General features: G+C 40.5%; 1 protein-coding gene across 6 annotated transcripts in view; it reads left to right on the top strand.

The window, feature by feature from the left end:
- The window catches only part of csnk1g1 (casein kinase 1, gamma 1), a 36070-nt gene extending 26578 nt beyond the window's left edge, over positions 1-9492 (top strand). For 4 of the 6 annotated variants that reach the window (XM_026162371.2, XM_026162338.2, XM_026162362.2 and 1 more), the window contains 2 exons: positions 2712-2818; positions 8428-9492. In XM_026162371.2, coding sequence (XP_026018156.1) covers positions 2712-2818; positions 8428-8482 — 162 coding nt within the window. In that variant the 3' untranslated portion in view covers positions 8483-9492. Of the gene's footprint in view, positions 1-2711; positions 2819-7655; positions 7699-8427 lie in introns of those variants that run through there. The other 2 variants (XM_080302188.1, XM_080302187.1) reach the window with 1 other exon arrangement.
- The last annotated feature ends 3367 nt before the right edge of the window (positions 9493-12859 follow it).

Here is a 12859-nt window from a genome sequence, read left to right as displayed (position 1 = left end):
TGCTACACTGTTACAGAAAGATTTTTTATTTATTTATTTTTTTAAATGTTCTTTTTTCCAACATTTCGTACACAATCAGGTATATTATCCTGATCTACTGATGCGTACATATTCAATCAGGTGAAAGTGTAAGGGGAAGTTGTTGGCTTTTTTTCATATATTTGGGCAAGTAAACCTGGAAGTTTACAGATAAACACAATTCTTTTCTTTTTTTGTGTTGGGGGGAAAAAAGTCAGCATATCAGCAAGACAGGCTTGGCTTTTAAAGAGGCAGGCAGGGACTTTCTGTTGTGTTTTTTTCTTTTTTTTTTTCTTTCTTCCTGTATCATGAAAAAACAAAAGGAAGCCAAGTTAATATCTTTTTTAGCACAAAATGTTTCCTTAAAAGTCGTCATACAGCTCAGGAATTCTCTCTCAGTTCAGTGAAGGTAAAAAAAAAAAAAAAGACTGAATAGGTGTGCTCGTAATTAGACACTCGTTCAGGCATCTGGGATGTGCCTTTCTGGGAAACAGAGACACACTGAGTGGAATTCAAGTTGAGATTTGATTTTACTCGTCTCTATGGTGCCTTGGCTCACATGTGTGAGCAATACTGCTGACTGATTGCGTATGATAACGTGAGTCCACAACAAGTGCGTGATGTGAAATGAAATTAAATGTGTGAGTAGACGTACAGTCACATTTAATTTTTTACAGTCTGGCTACACTTTACTACCCCACCATCTGCACTGCTAGTTTGTCTTATCCTATCTGTCCTGTCCTATCCTTTGCATATTCTCCTGTCAGGATTCTTATAAATTCAAACATTTGGGGAAAAAAGGATGCCTGAATGAGGTGTCTTTTTGTGCCTACTAGGCCCTGGGCCAATCAAAGACAGTAGGAGTAGATGTGTTTGGCACAGACCAAAGAGCTTTTCAGGAGAAGACCCACACACAGTGTGAAGCATGTCGGTAGATATGGTTTGGGGTTTCTTCCCCAGGGACTAGAAAGCTAATCGATTGAACTATTAATCCTGGAGGTCACCTTTTAACAGTGTAATGATTGTAAGCACACAGCAAATCCACCAAGGCCGAGCAAGAACACATGGAGGGTTATGAGATTGGCTACAATAGTCACATTTCATATATGAAATATGTCTGGACAGTTGCATTCAAGAATGCATACAAGAAATTATTATTTATGCTTAACATCGCAATACTAGCTTGAAACCAAGTGTTTACTTCTCCTCGACAGGAATATTGAGAATTTTCATTGTGGTAGATCAAAGAAGATATGTTTGCTTTCCTAAATATGTCCAAAAAGCCAACAAATCCACTTCACTCCACTTTTCACGATCTATATGTACTCATGAGTGCATGTGGGCGCACACAAACCCATTTTTGTGACAAATAAAAGCATTGCTTCTTTTTACAGGCTCATAAGTTCAAGAATAAATGGCTGCTACTGGCATCTTGATTTTATGATTTGTCCTTCATCTAAACATGGTTTTTTACAGAGCAGGATTACAGTCACAAGGGGTGTGACTTTTTCCCCAGAATTCCTGCTTTATTTTTATTAACTAAGAATTTTGACTTTCATCTTAGAATCCTGATTAGTTCCTCACAGAGCTAAAGAAAACGCCAGAGTTCTGAGGCTGAAAAGTAAAAATTCTGATTCTTTTTAGAATTCCGAAAAGGGTGGAAGAGTCATCACCCACGAATACTTATAATAAAAATAATAATGTTTTTTTTTTTTCTTCAGTGGCCCCAATCCTCTTATGTATGTTTAAGAAGTCATTTTACTCATTTAGTTTTATTTTTAAGTAATGAGTCTATAGGTTTGCTGAATGGATTCCACAAGCAACAGAAAGATGTTGGTGCAGTTTCGCTTTATACCAGGGGTGGGCAATTGATTTTCCCAAGGGGTCACATGATAAACAAAGACTGTTGAGGACTGCACCAATAAGCTGAACTCAGTTCTGCTCAATATTAACTATTTCTTTGTTAGCTTACCAGTGCAGCCCTTCTCAGTAGTCCCAGTTTCTCATGGGCCCTTTGGGGAAAATCAGTTGCCCTCCCCTGTTCTATACAAATCTATTAAAATGAGTTTTCTACATGTAGTTGTAATTGCCCATGTTTGGTGAAGTCTTTACTTTAGTTTCAGGTGTGGTCACTGGTGAGACCTTGCCCTTGTATACTGTAGGGACACAGCTTGTTTGTTGATGGAAAGCTACAGCCCTGTATTTACGTGATATTGTAATTACTGCAATCTGAAATTTGCTTGCCTCCCTCCCAACCTGTGCTGTCTTTTGGGATTAAGTTTTGACTCTTGAAAGTCTTTTATTTTTTCTCTCTGGAGCATTTCAATATTCTAACTTTGGTGACTCGTTGCTGTTTTGGGGCAAATATCGATACACACTGATAACAAACAAGACTATGTTTGTATGACTTGAAGCTACAAAATAGTAAAAAAAAAAAAAAATAGCAGAACCATTCACAGACTGCAAGCCAGGTTTTTCTTCATGTTGTGTTTTTTTGTTTTGTTTTTTTGCTGCCACGAAACCAGTTTCTCCCAATACAAGCAAAACTAAATGAACTAGAGTATTTGTGTTAACTTGTTCTTTGTTAACCAGGTAAACTTTCTGTCACAGCAGTATCTGGTTTTTCCATACGTATCTGTTGTGTGGACAAACATAAGTGGTTTAACTGAACTTAACACCAGTCTGTGTCACAGGTGGTCAGTTCAACCAACGGGGAGCTGAATGCAGACGATCCGCTGGCTGTTCATTCCAACGCCCCAATTACAGCTCCGCCAGAGGAGCATCCGCCCGACGAGGCCAAGTATGTGTCATATAGCCACCACGACTCTCTTCCATGTCCATCTGTCGCTTCCTCTCTTTCCCTCTTTACCTCCCTCTGTCTCCTTTTGCTATTGTCTGGAATTGTGACAGCTCCAGCCACCAGCTGTCATCTTCCACCTGCCCCTCTTATCTGTCTGGGTGTGTGGGTTTACGATCTGCAACCAGTCTCTATATCCCTCAGTGAATTTTCCTTTTCTGTAAAAATAAAAAAAGCCATTGTACAGTACTGTGCAAAAGTAAAAGCCAGCCCTCATTTCTTTAATAGCTCTTTGGAAATCACCCTGGTGGAGGAAAAAATACAAAACTATGTTATATCTATCAAACTATGTTATCTTTAAGATTTTTCCTAGATTCAACTTAAAATGGAAACAAGTTTTGTTTTTACGATGGGCTGCTAGTAACAATATGCCTAAAGTTCTTTGCAAAGTTGTTTATGTGTAGACACAACACTAGTTCATCCTTTGAGTTAGGTGCCATTTTATCCTTGAGTGATTCATAGGTCAGTGTTAAGTGGTTTAACATACTGAAGAAAAAAAGCAGCCACTGGCCGACAGAATGCCTGGAGAACTATTGCTCAAGAGCTCTTAAAAAATTACAGGAAAGCCTGGCTCCATGGCAGCAAAAAATAAAGAAATGAAGGGTTGCCTCAAGACTTCTGCACAGTACTGTAGATTAACTAATGCACCCCCTCATGCCTGTGCCCAGCCAATCAACCATTAACATAGACTACAATCTCTACAGCACACAAGTACAGTGGGGCAAAAAAGTATTTAGTCAGCCACCGATTCTGCAAGTTCCCCCACTTAAAATGATGACAGAGGTCAGTAATTTGCACCAGAGGTACACTTCAACTGTGAGAGACAGAATGTGGAAAAAAAAAAAATCCATGAATTCACATGGTAGGATTTGTAAAGAATTTATTCGTAAATCAGGGTGGAAAATAAGTATTTGGTCACCTCAAACAAGGAAAATCTCTGGCTCTCACAGACCTGTAACGTCTCCTGTAAGAAGCTTTTCTGTCCCCCACTCGTTACCTGTATGAATGGCACCTGTTTGAACTCATCATCTGTATAAAAGACACCTGTCCACAGCCTCAAACAGTCAGACTCCAAACTCCGCCATGGCCAAGACCAAAGAGCTTTCGAAGGACACCAGGAAAAGTATTGTAGACCTGCACCAGACTGGGAAGAGTGAATCTACAATAGGCAAGCAGCTTGGTGTGAAAAAATCAACTGTGGGAGCAATCATCAGAAAATGGAAGACATACAAGACCACTGATAATCTCCCTCGATCTGGGGCTCCACGCAAGATCTCATCCCGTGGGGTCAAAATGATCATGAGAACGGTGAGCAAAGATCGCAGAACCACACGGGGGGACCTGGTGAATGACCTGCAGAGAGCTGGGACCAAAGTAACAAAGGTCACCATCAGTAACACACTACAACGGCAGGGAATCAAATCCCGCAGTGCCAGACGTGTTCCGCTGCTGAAGCCAGTGCATGTCCAGGCCCGTCTGAAGTTTGCCAGAGAGCACATGGATGATACAGCAGAGGATTGGGAGAATGTCATGTGGTCAGATGAAACCAAAGTAGAACTTTTTGGTATAAACTCAACTCGTCGTGTTTGGAGGAAGAAGAATACTGAGTTGCATCCCAAGAACACCATACCTACTGTGAAGCATGGGGGTGGAAACATCATGCTATGGGGCTGTTTTTCTGCCAAGGGGACAGGACGACTGATCCGTGTTAAGGACAGAATGAATGGGGCCATGTATCGTGAGATTTTGAGCCAAAACCTCCTTCCATCAGTGAGAACTTTGAAGATGAAACGAGGCTGGGTCTTCCAACATGACAATGATCCAAAACACACCGCCCGGGCAACAAAGGAGTGGCTCCGTAAGAAGCATTTGAAAGTCCTGGAGTGGCCTAGCCAGTCTCCAGACCTCAACCCCATAGAAAATCTGTGGCGGGAGTTGAAAGTCCGTGTTGCTCGGCGACAGCCCCAAAACATCACTGCTCTCGAGAAGATCTGCATGGAGGAATGTGCCAAAATACCAGCTACTGTGTGTGCAAACCTGGTAAAGACCTATAGTAAACGTTTGACCTCTGTTATTGCCAACAAAGGTTATGTTACAAAGTATTGAGTTGTATTTTTGTTATTGACCAAATACTTATTTTCCACCCTGATTTACGAATAAATTCTTTACAAATCCTACCATGTGGATTCATGGATTTTTTTTTTTTTTTTCACATTCTGTCTCTCACAGTTGAAGTGTACCTCTGGTGCAAATTACTGACCTCTGTCATCATTTTAGGTGGGGGAACTTGCACAATCGGTCGCTGACTAAATACTTTTTTGCCCCACTGTAGTGTAAAAATCATTGAAATTAGTGTTGGCACTGGTTTGAGCTGGTAGCAGGAACTAACCGGTAAATGGTGCCAGTCTTAAGCATCAGCAGCTGGAATGGTGCCACGCTGCATGGCTGGCCAGTCACTGAAAAAACTGCTGTGCAAGCTGAAGATCACACGGTTCGTCTGACTGACAAGAAGTGAGGGCAGCTCTTAGGATTCACACAGCTCTCAGACTAAACAGTATATAATAATGAGGAGATGCATAGTTTGAAACGGAAGTAATAACAGAAATGTAGGAATCAACTTTAAACACATTTTCTTTCTCCACCATGCTTTATGATATTGATTGAGGGAGGCAGCCATTCCAATTTAACTTCAGCACTGGACCACTTGACTGGTCTAGATTCAAGTCTGCGGTGGAAAGATTTATGATGCTGGGCCTATTTCATACAGCGCTTTCAGCTCCAAGTGCTTTACATTAAAGTCCAGACATCAAACAAAGTCAAATAAGACCAATAAAAATAGAGGAGTTTAAAAAAAGAAAAGAAATATAAGTAAACAAATTAGATTGTGCGTAACTTTTAATTTTACATGCAAATAAACAAAATTTGAGCAGAGGATATTTACTTTTTACTTTTTTAATTTCAATTATTCACAAATTTCTTCAATTAAAATCAATTTTTAATAACCGGCCCACTGAGTAAGTAACCTCAGAATCAGCAACAGCCCAACTGAGCCTTAAAAAAAAAAAATGAAGTAGTTAACCCAAAAACAAAATTGTTTTGATGATTTTAAGACATTTCTGGCCGCAGCCTTTGGGCAGCTGCTCGACCGCTAAAACGTCGTGAGGACTGAACTTCATAGCACGTCCCTGACAAACTGTAACAGTGTGTGTATATATAAATAAATAGTAAGTGTTTAACAGAACACCTTGCTGAATTGCTGGTCCATTTTATGCTCTTACTTCATGTAGTTTATGTATACACTGGTGTTCTAGTAACACATCAAAATGAGAGCGAGCACACTATTGAACCCCTTAACACCTCAGGAAAAAAATCACTCATTGTGTACTGCGTTTTAATATGCTTTACATATAATTACCTATGAACATGTTTTAGATAAGTTCAGTTCAGCTGTCTGGGAAAGTTTAATGCTGAAGCGATTAACCATGAACCAGCTTTAACAACAGTGTTTATAAAGTGTCGCCTCCTGAATCTCCGAGCTGCGTGTTCTGTTTTTAATGTGCATTCATTTCTGTCTCTGCCCAGATGGCCGGCCTTGCTGCTGTTGTCTCCTTTCACACGATTGCGTGATATTATGATTGGTGTGTTTTGTGCCCATCTCCTCTTTGATGCCCCATCAAACAAAATTTTTTTTATTTTTTTAATGACATAATGATGGCAAATTGATTTAAAATTGGCCTTATAGGAAATATTTGGTGTAGTTAAGCTGAAATAATACGACATTTTTATTCACAATCATGGACTCAATCTAAAAAAGACAAAAGGCTGTCTTCATAGGACCAGTTTAAAATGTTAAGCCTCAGTTGCACAGCCCTAGAGACTGGTTGGTGATCATCTGGCAAACACAGGTTGCTAGGGAAAAATGTCTATTCTCCCCAACTTTATTGGCAAGTAGTTGCTGGCTGTTGCCGGCTTTTTCCATGTGAAAGTAGTCACAAAGAGTGCGTCGCAGTGAAAACCTCGGTTTGGGCGCTAATGATACTGATACGGTCGTTTGTAGTTTGCATGAAACTAACTTGTCTGCAAACATTGAGCTGTAGTGGAACTAGGCCTGTGGGCCTAGAAACTGGTCCATTAGACTCTACAGCATCCTGTGTCCAAAATAGGAGACAAGTTAAAGTCACATGATTAGTGGTCATGTGACTGAATACCCACATGTTCGGGGTTTTTTTTTGGTTTTTTTGCATTAATATTTTCACCTATTTATGGGATAGAACAAATCTAGTTAATTGTTTTACTAAACAAAAATAGTTGCACTACATTATGTTAGTACTTGTTGTAGCATTAAAAAGTCTAGCCACCCACAGTGCACATTTGCCCAGTTTAAGTGAGCACGTAAATGTCAACTCTTGTGGTTCATTGTGTTTAACATAGAAAATGAAGTAAGTATAAGGACACAATGATCTACACACCAAGCAGCTTTTATTAAAGGATTTAACATTTTAGAAACATGCTCAAAACGTGATGCCGTATCACTCCCGTTCCCGGGAATTCTAGGAGACATAATAAGCTGCAGGGATGTTCTGTGACCTTCTCTGTGACCTTCTCTCTTTTAACCTCTCTTAACTTTCTGTCTCTGTGTCCACCTGTGTCCTGTTGGTGCGTGTGTGTGCATGTTTGTGTGGCATGTTCCCAGCCCCATCATCTCGGTCTCGCTGTATTAATCTATCTTTCTTTTCTCTTTACTCTCCTCCTGCTCCTCCTCCTTCTCCTCCTTCTGTAGCTGCGTGAAAATGCTCAACCTGTGGTGAGTCCCTCTCTGCTCGTCCACATCAGACTCATGGGACAGGGAGTGGACCAGCCTAGGCTGGGCCCAGTGGAGTTATTTACAAAATGTAACCAGACTCTCACTGGTGCATATTATATAGTGCCCACAAACATTGTCAGCTGTGTTTACTGCCAAGTTTCTGCCCGTTTTCTGCATTTAGTAAACCTTGCTGCCTGACAAACATTAATAAATAATATCAGGCCAGAAAGAAAAACTGTCTTTTTAATTATGGCTCCTTTATAACTAAACATTTGACTTTAGGTTACAGCCTTTTTGCATGGAACACCACTATTTGTTAAATATTAAATGAATCTGAGGGTACCCAGTCACTGTCCTATGTCCTAATCTGCTTTTTTCTTGTCTTTGTATGTTCTTATTAACCGTTCAGGCTCACCGTGTCCTGTGACTTTTGTGTTCACTGCTTCCTTTTTAATTTATTTTTAAAGATTTTACCTAGAAGTATTGCCTTCAGAGTCAGTTTGTAGTTTTTGTTCCTCTGCCATTTGTCTGTTAAAATGGTGGGAGGTGAATACGCAAACGCTTGGTGGATGGGAACACATCCATCGTGTCCATGTTAAGGTGTTACTGAGTTCTTACTGTTCTGGTTTAAAAGACAAAGAAATAAGACTCAGATGAGGCTCCTGTGATATTTAACACACTGCCGTGTTTGTTCTTTCTCGTGCTTCTCTCATCCACGCGCTCATTTAACGTCCACGTCTTTCTGCAGGTGTTGCTGTTTCTTCAAGCGGAAACGGAAGAAGAACACGCCACGGCAAAAATGATCACGCAGCACCAGCCTGAAACGTTCCAGCTGTTTGGCTCAGTCGATTGTGATTTTATTCGAAATCAGTAAGGTCCCGTTCAGAATAGAAGAGGGAGTCATCTGAGAGATCTTGATTGAATTGTTCTCCGTTTTTTGGACAAGTTTAAAAACGGTTTGCTGAGATGTACAAGATGCTTGTGTCTTCTTGTGGGATTTTTTTTTTGTTGTTGTCTTTTTTCTTCTTCTTCGCCCTCCACCCCTCTGTCAAGCTGTGCCGGGTTGTGTTGCAGGTCAGTCAGCCAAATGGGGAAAAAACCTTTCTGATGGAATTTTGCAGAGGATAATCTTTTTTCCTTCCTCCCCCAAGACTCCCGACATCAGTATTTTTTTTTTTTCTCCTGAAGAGGAAGAGATGGCACCTCCTGTGGAAACTTGCTTCACTACGATTCCTGCTTGACTCATAAAATCATCATCTTCAGTTCCTTTCTAATCTCCTAAATGCATCCTGCCCTCAGTTTGCAAACTCATTATGACACAAAGCCCTTTATGATGATTCCTGATGTAGGAACTGAATGTAACACAAGAAGAGCCAAGAGTGTAACCGCCTATCGTCACATACAGGCACAAAGAGCATCAGTCTGCCATTTGGCCTCTGCACGTTATATTTTTTGTTGTTGTTGTTTTCTTTTTCCCCCCGTCCTCCAAAGAGGTCAACTCTGGCACTGGGACCGGGGCCTGAGACATCAGAAAACGGAGACGCCTCATGTACAGTGTTCTCTGCTCATGCTGCTTGGTTAAAGCGCTCCCTTAACCTCGCTGCTGTCAAAACACACTACAGTCTCTTTGGACTCTCCTGCAGTTTTTGCTCCTACCCTTCGCTGAGCAGCAACATGACACTTGTAGATGCAGGGGGGTGGGAAAACAAATGCTATTTATGCTATTTATCTCTCGGTTTCCACCAGTTTTTCCTACTAATTCTTAAACATACGCACTGAATGTATGGACAGTAAAATAAATGACTTTAAAGCATTTATATAATCTGTCACGTGCACGGGAATGAAATTGCAGTTGGGGAGCTGAGACCAATGTTTTAAAAAAAAAAAGAAGAAGAAAAAAAAAAGGTGACCAAAACTAGGTGGGAGGGTCTTAAATGTTGTTGATCTTGTAGACATTGGGGGATGCTTTGGAATAACATGAGGAAAAAGTGATGAGGCACTTTTGGAGAATCACAGCCTCTGAAACGCTTCTGTCCAATGCCTTAACCCCCCGACCAACCTACTGACCGACCAACCGACCGCAGTCACATCACCACTTGGATGACACGTTGGCGGCATAGTTAATGTGAGATTTCAGTGTCTTTTTTTTCCTTTTCTTTTCTTTTTCCCGTCCCCTCCCCTTTTGGGTATCCTGTGTAATAAAGAGTACCAGACTGTTCCCAGCTAGTGTGAGAGCAGTTAACGACTTCCCCTTTGTTGACACACTGAAGATGTATTCCCAAGAAAGTGATGCCAAATGGAACGTTTTGGTGTAATGATGTGTAACGGTGTTCCAGATGTCCCCCGGATGTCCCCCGTCCCCCAGTTACCCTTGTGCGTACCAGTGTGAAGACCCCACGTGCTGCAAAGTGGTGACGTTTGGACGACTGCTGAACCCCCTTCTCCTTGTCAGCACCGGGAGAGGAGAAAAAAGAGGGCGGAGAAGTGAACGTGTCTGTACCATTCTCACTCTTTATTTAGTGTCACGGAGGACTGCCTTGAAACAAAATCCTCAGTACGTCACCTTGCCTATCCTCCTAACAGAATGAATTACCATATGTGTGTTCTTTTTCTTTTAAATTTTACATCTTATGCTAATGTGAATTTGTTGAATGCAATTTTTTTTTTCATTCCAAATAGCCATGGTTTTATGGGGAAAGAGAGGTTAAACAAACAAACAAAAAAAAGCTTGAGACCACGACTGCACTACATTTGTTGACCCCGGCTTTCCCTGACGAGACCCTGCCTTCTTAATACTGTACTTTAAATGTGCTTATTACTTTAATTGTAGCTGCCTCGTGTGCTAGGCCTTCCCTATAGGGTGCAGGGAATGCACACACACACACACACACACTCTTCTGTTTTTTTGCCCCACCCACTTTTTTTGTTTGTGTGTGTGCCATGACGGCTTCCCTTCACTCCATTTCCCTCTGTCCACACACACACTCATTCATCCAAGACCAAGATGAGTGGAGTTTCAGGTTTGTCTCCATCATCTTTAGAAATATGATGTTGTAGATGTTGCAGATATTTCTCAATGAATCAGTATGTAAACCTGCTTGTTATATGTATTTACACTGTATAGCTTCCAGTTTATTATTATTTTTTTAACCCCTGACATGTTGGTTACTCTGGGGTCTAAGTTATTGTGTTATTGAAAGTACTTGAATTTGAAAATCTACGGGACCTTTTCTTCTTTTCTTTTTTTTACCCCTTTTCTTTTCTTGGGCGTTACCATAGTAATTCCACACATAGGATTTGAGGGGAACGGTGGGAAAACCAGGCTATCTGAATGACAGGTATTCATGTCTCTGATATGTCTTAATGCCTCTTAAAGTTTATTTTTTCCCAGACAAACACGGCTCGGCCATTTCATTCCAGCTGCCTGAGGAAAAAACTCAAAGTATTCTGATATGGATATCCAGACTGTAGCCTTCAGTCTTTCCCCCCATGGATTTCCCTGAGTGCCATTTCCTGAGACTACTACTAGCCCATGCCTTTTACCTGTGCCAGGAAAATATGAAGTTGAATGTTTTATTATTTTAGCTTTTTCTGTCTTTGGATGATTGCATTCCACCATGTGTCCTTGAAGGGGTCCGCTGTCATTTTTGGGAAGAATCCTCGAGCAAACGTGGCTCAGCGCAGCAAAGCGTTGCAGTGAAAGTGTTTCACGAGTCGTTCCTGTTGGTTTCTTTCATTCACAATGTCACTGGAGAGAAACCGGACACCAGGTTTATTATTCCCGAGTCGGATGTTGTGACTGATCATCTTTGCGACATTTTCTTCTTCCGTTAAAGCTTGCAGGCTGTCCAGCTCTTCAGCTCCCGGCTGAAATGCTCGATATGTTACTCTGATGTATCCGCTTTTCTTACTGTTGGCCTCATGCAGAGTGGTATAGGAGTGCTCTGCGTGACTTGTATCTGCATGGCTTACCTGGAGACTATCTTTCTCTCTCTCAGTCTCCAGCGAATTTCCTCACCTGTAGGGCTCGTATACTGTTGGGTCAGTGAGTCAGTTTTGGCTTCCAGGCCTCATGTAAAATACATCAAACATTTTCATGTCTTCATTCCTTTTCAGCGGCCATTATTTCTTACACAGTTCACTTCAGTCAGACTTTGGATGTGTGGAACTTAGTCAAAGCAGAGGACGGTGTGAAGTGTGAATGAACGGCTTCGGTCTCTTTGGGTTCTCTGGCACTTTTTCCTCGTTGCTGTACTGTAGACTTACTGTGTGTTGGATTTACTGTATTTTTTTTTTTTTGTATTGTTTTGTTTTTGAGGGAGAGGTGACATTTGCTACAATATTGTGATGATTATTTGAACTGTAAATTGTACAGAGTTCACAATTGTAGTCCGTTTTCTGTTGGGAATCCATATAAAATCGTATTCTCTGATCATTTTTTCCTTTTTCTGGTTTTTTTTTTTTGTGTTTTTTTTTCCCCTGACTGTGGAAAATCAAATTGTACAGCTCCAGAGTTTATCCTCCTCCCTCGGCATTGTTTGTTTTTATTTTTTAGAGCCTATGATTAAGAGGAATCTTAAAACTGTAAATAAATATTATTGTGCTGAAATATGAATGTCACTTCTAAAATGTATTTGAATGAGTTAGTCAAGGGCTTCAAGAATGAAGGACCCACATTTCTTTTTATGGTTTCATATTTTTGATTTGCAGAAAGGTAAAGGTCCTTTTTATCTGAGATGCCTATATTTTATTTTGTGTTTTGTTTTTTGTTTTTCTCTTTGGATTCATATAATACAATGTGTCACACATGAACCTTATAAAAATCACTTTTTATTCCCTCCACACCTAAAGGGAAAACTCCAATTTGCACCCTTTTTTATGTAAAATAAAAGATCTCTCCACCTTGTGGGCATGTCTCTTGTGACGTGATTTTTGTAAAGTCTGCTTCAGGAAATGTTTTGACTTTGATCAATTTTTTAAATGTGTGTGACTTATAAACCCAGCAGATTTGGACCTTCATATTCAAAAACCAGAAATGCTGTTTTCAGCTCAGTGTCTGTATAGGGATCTTTGAAGTTTTCTATCAGGTCAGCTGTTTGAAGACAAGTTTTACTTTGTTTTAGAGTTTGACTGATAGAGGAGACCAAAATATTAGAGATATCAGCCAATATTTTTTTCCT

The sequence above is a fragment of the Astatotilapia calliptera genome, chromosome 1 (assembly GCF_964374335.1).
Source record: "Astatotilapia calliptera chromosome 1, fAstCal68.1, whole genome shotgun sequence".
In the NCBI taxonomy this organism is placed as follows: domain Eukaryota; kingdom Metazoa; phylum Chordata; class Actinopteri; order Cichliformes; family Cichlidae; genus Astatotilapia; species Astatotilapia calliptera.
This window is presented reverse-complemented; position numbering and strand designations above follow the sequence as displayed.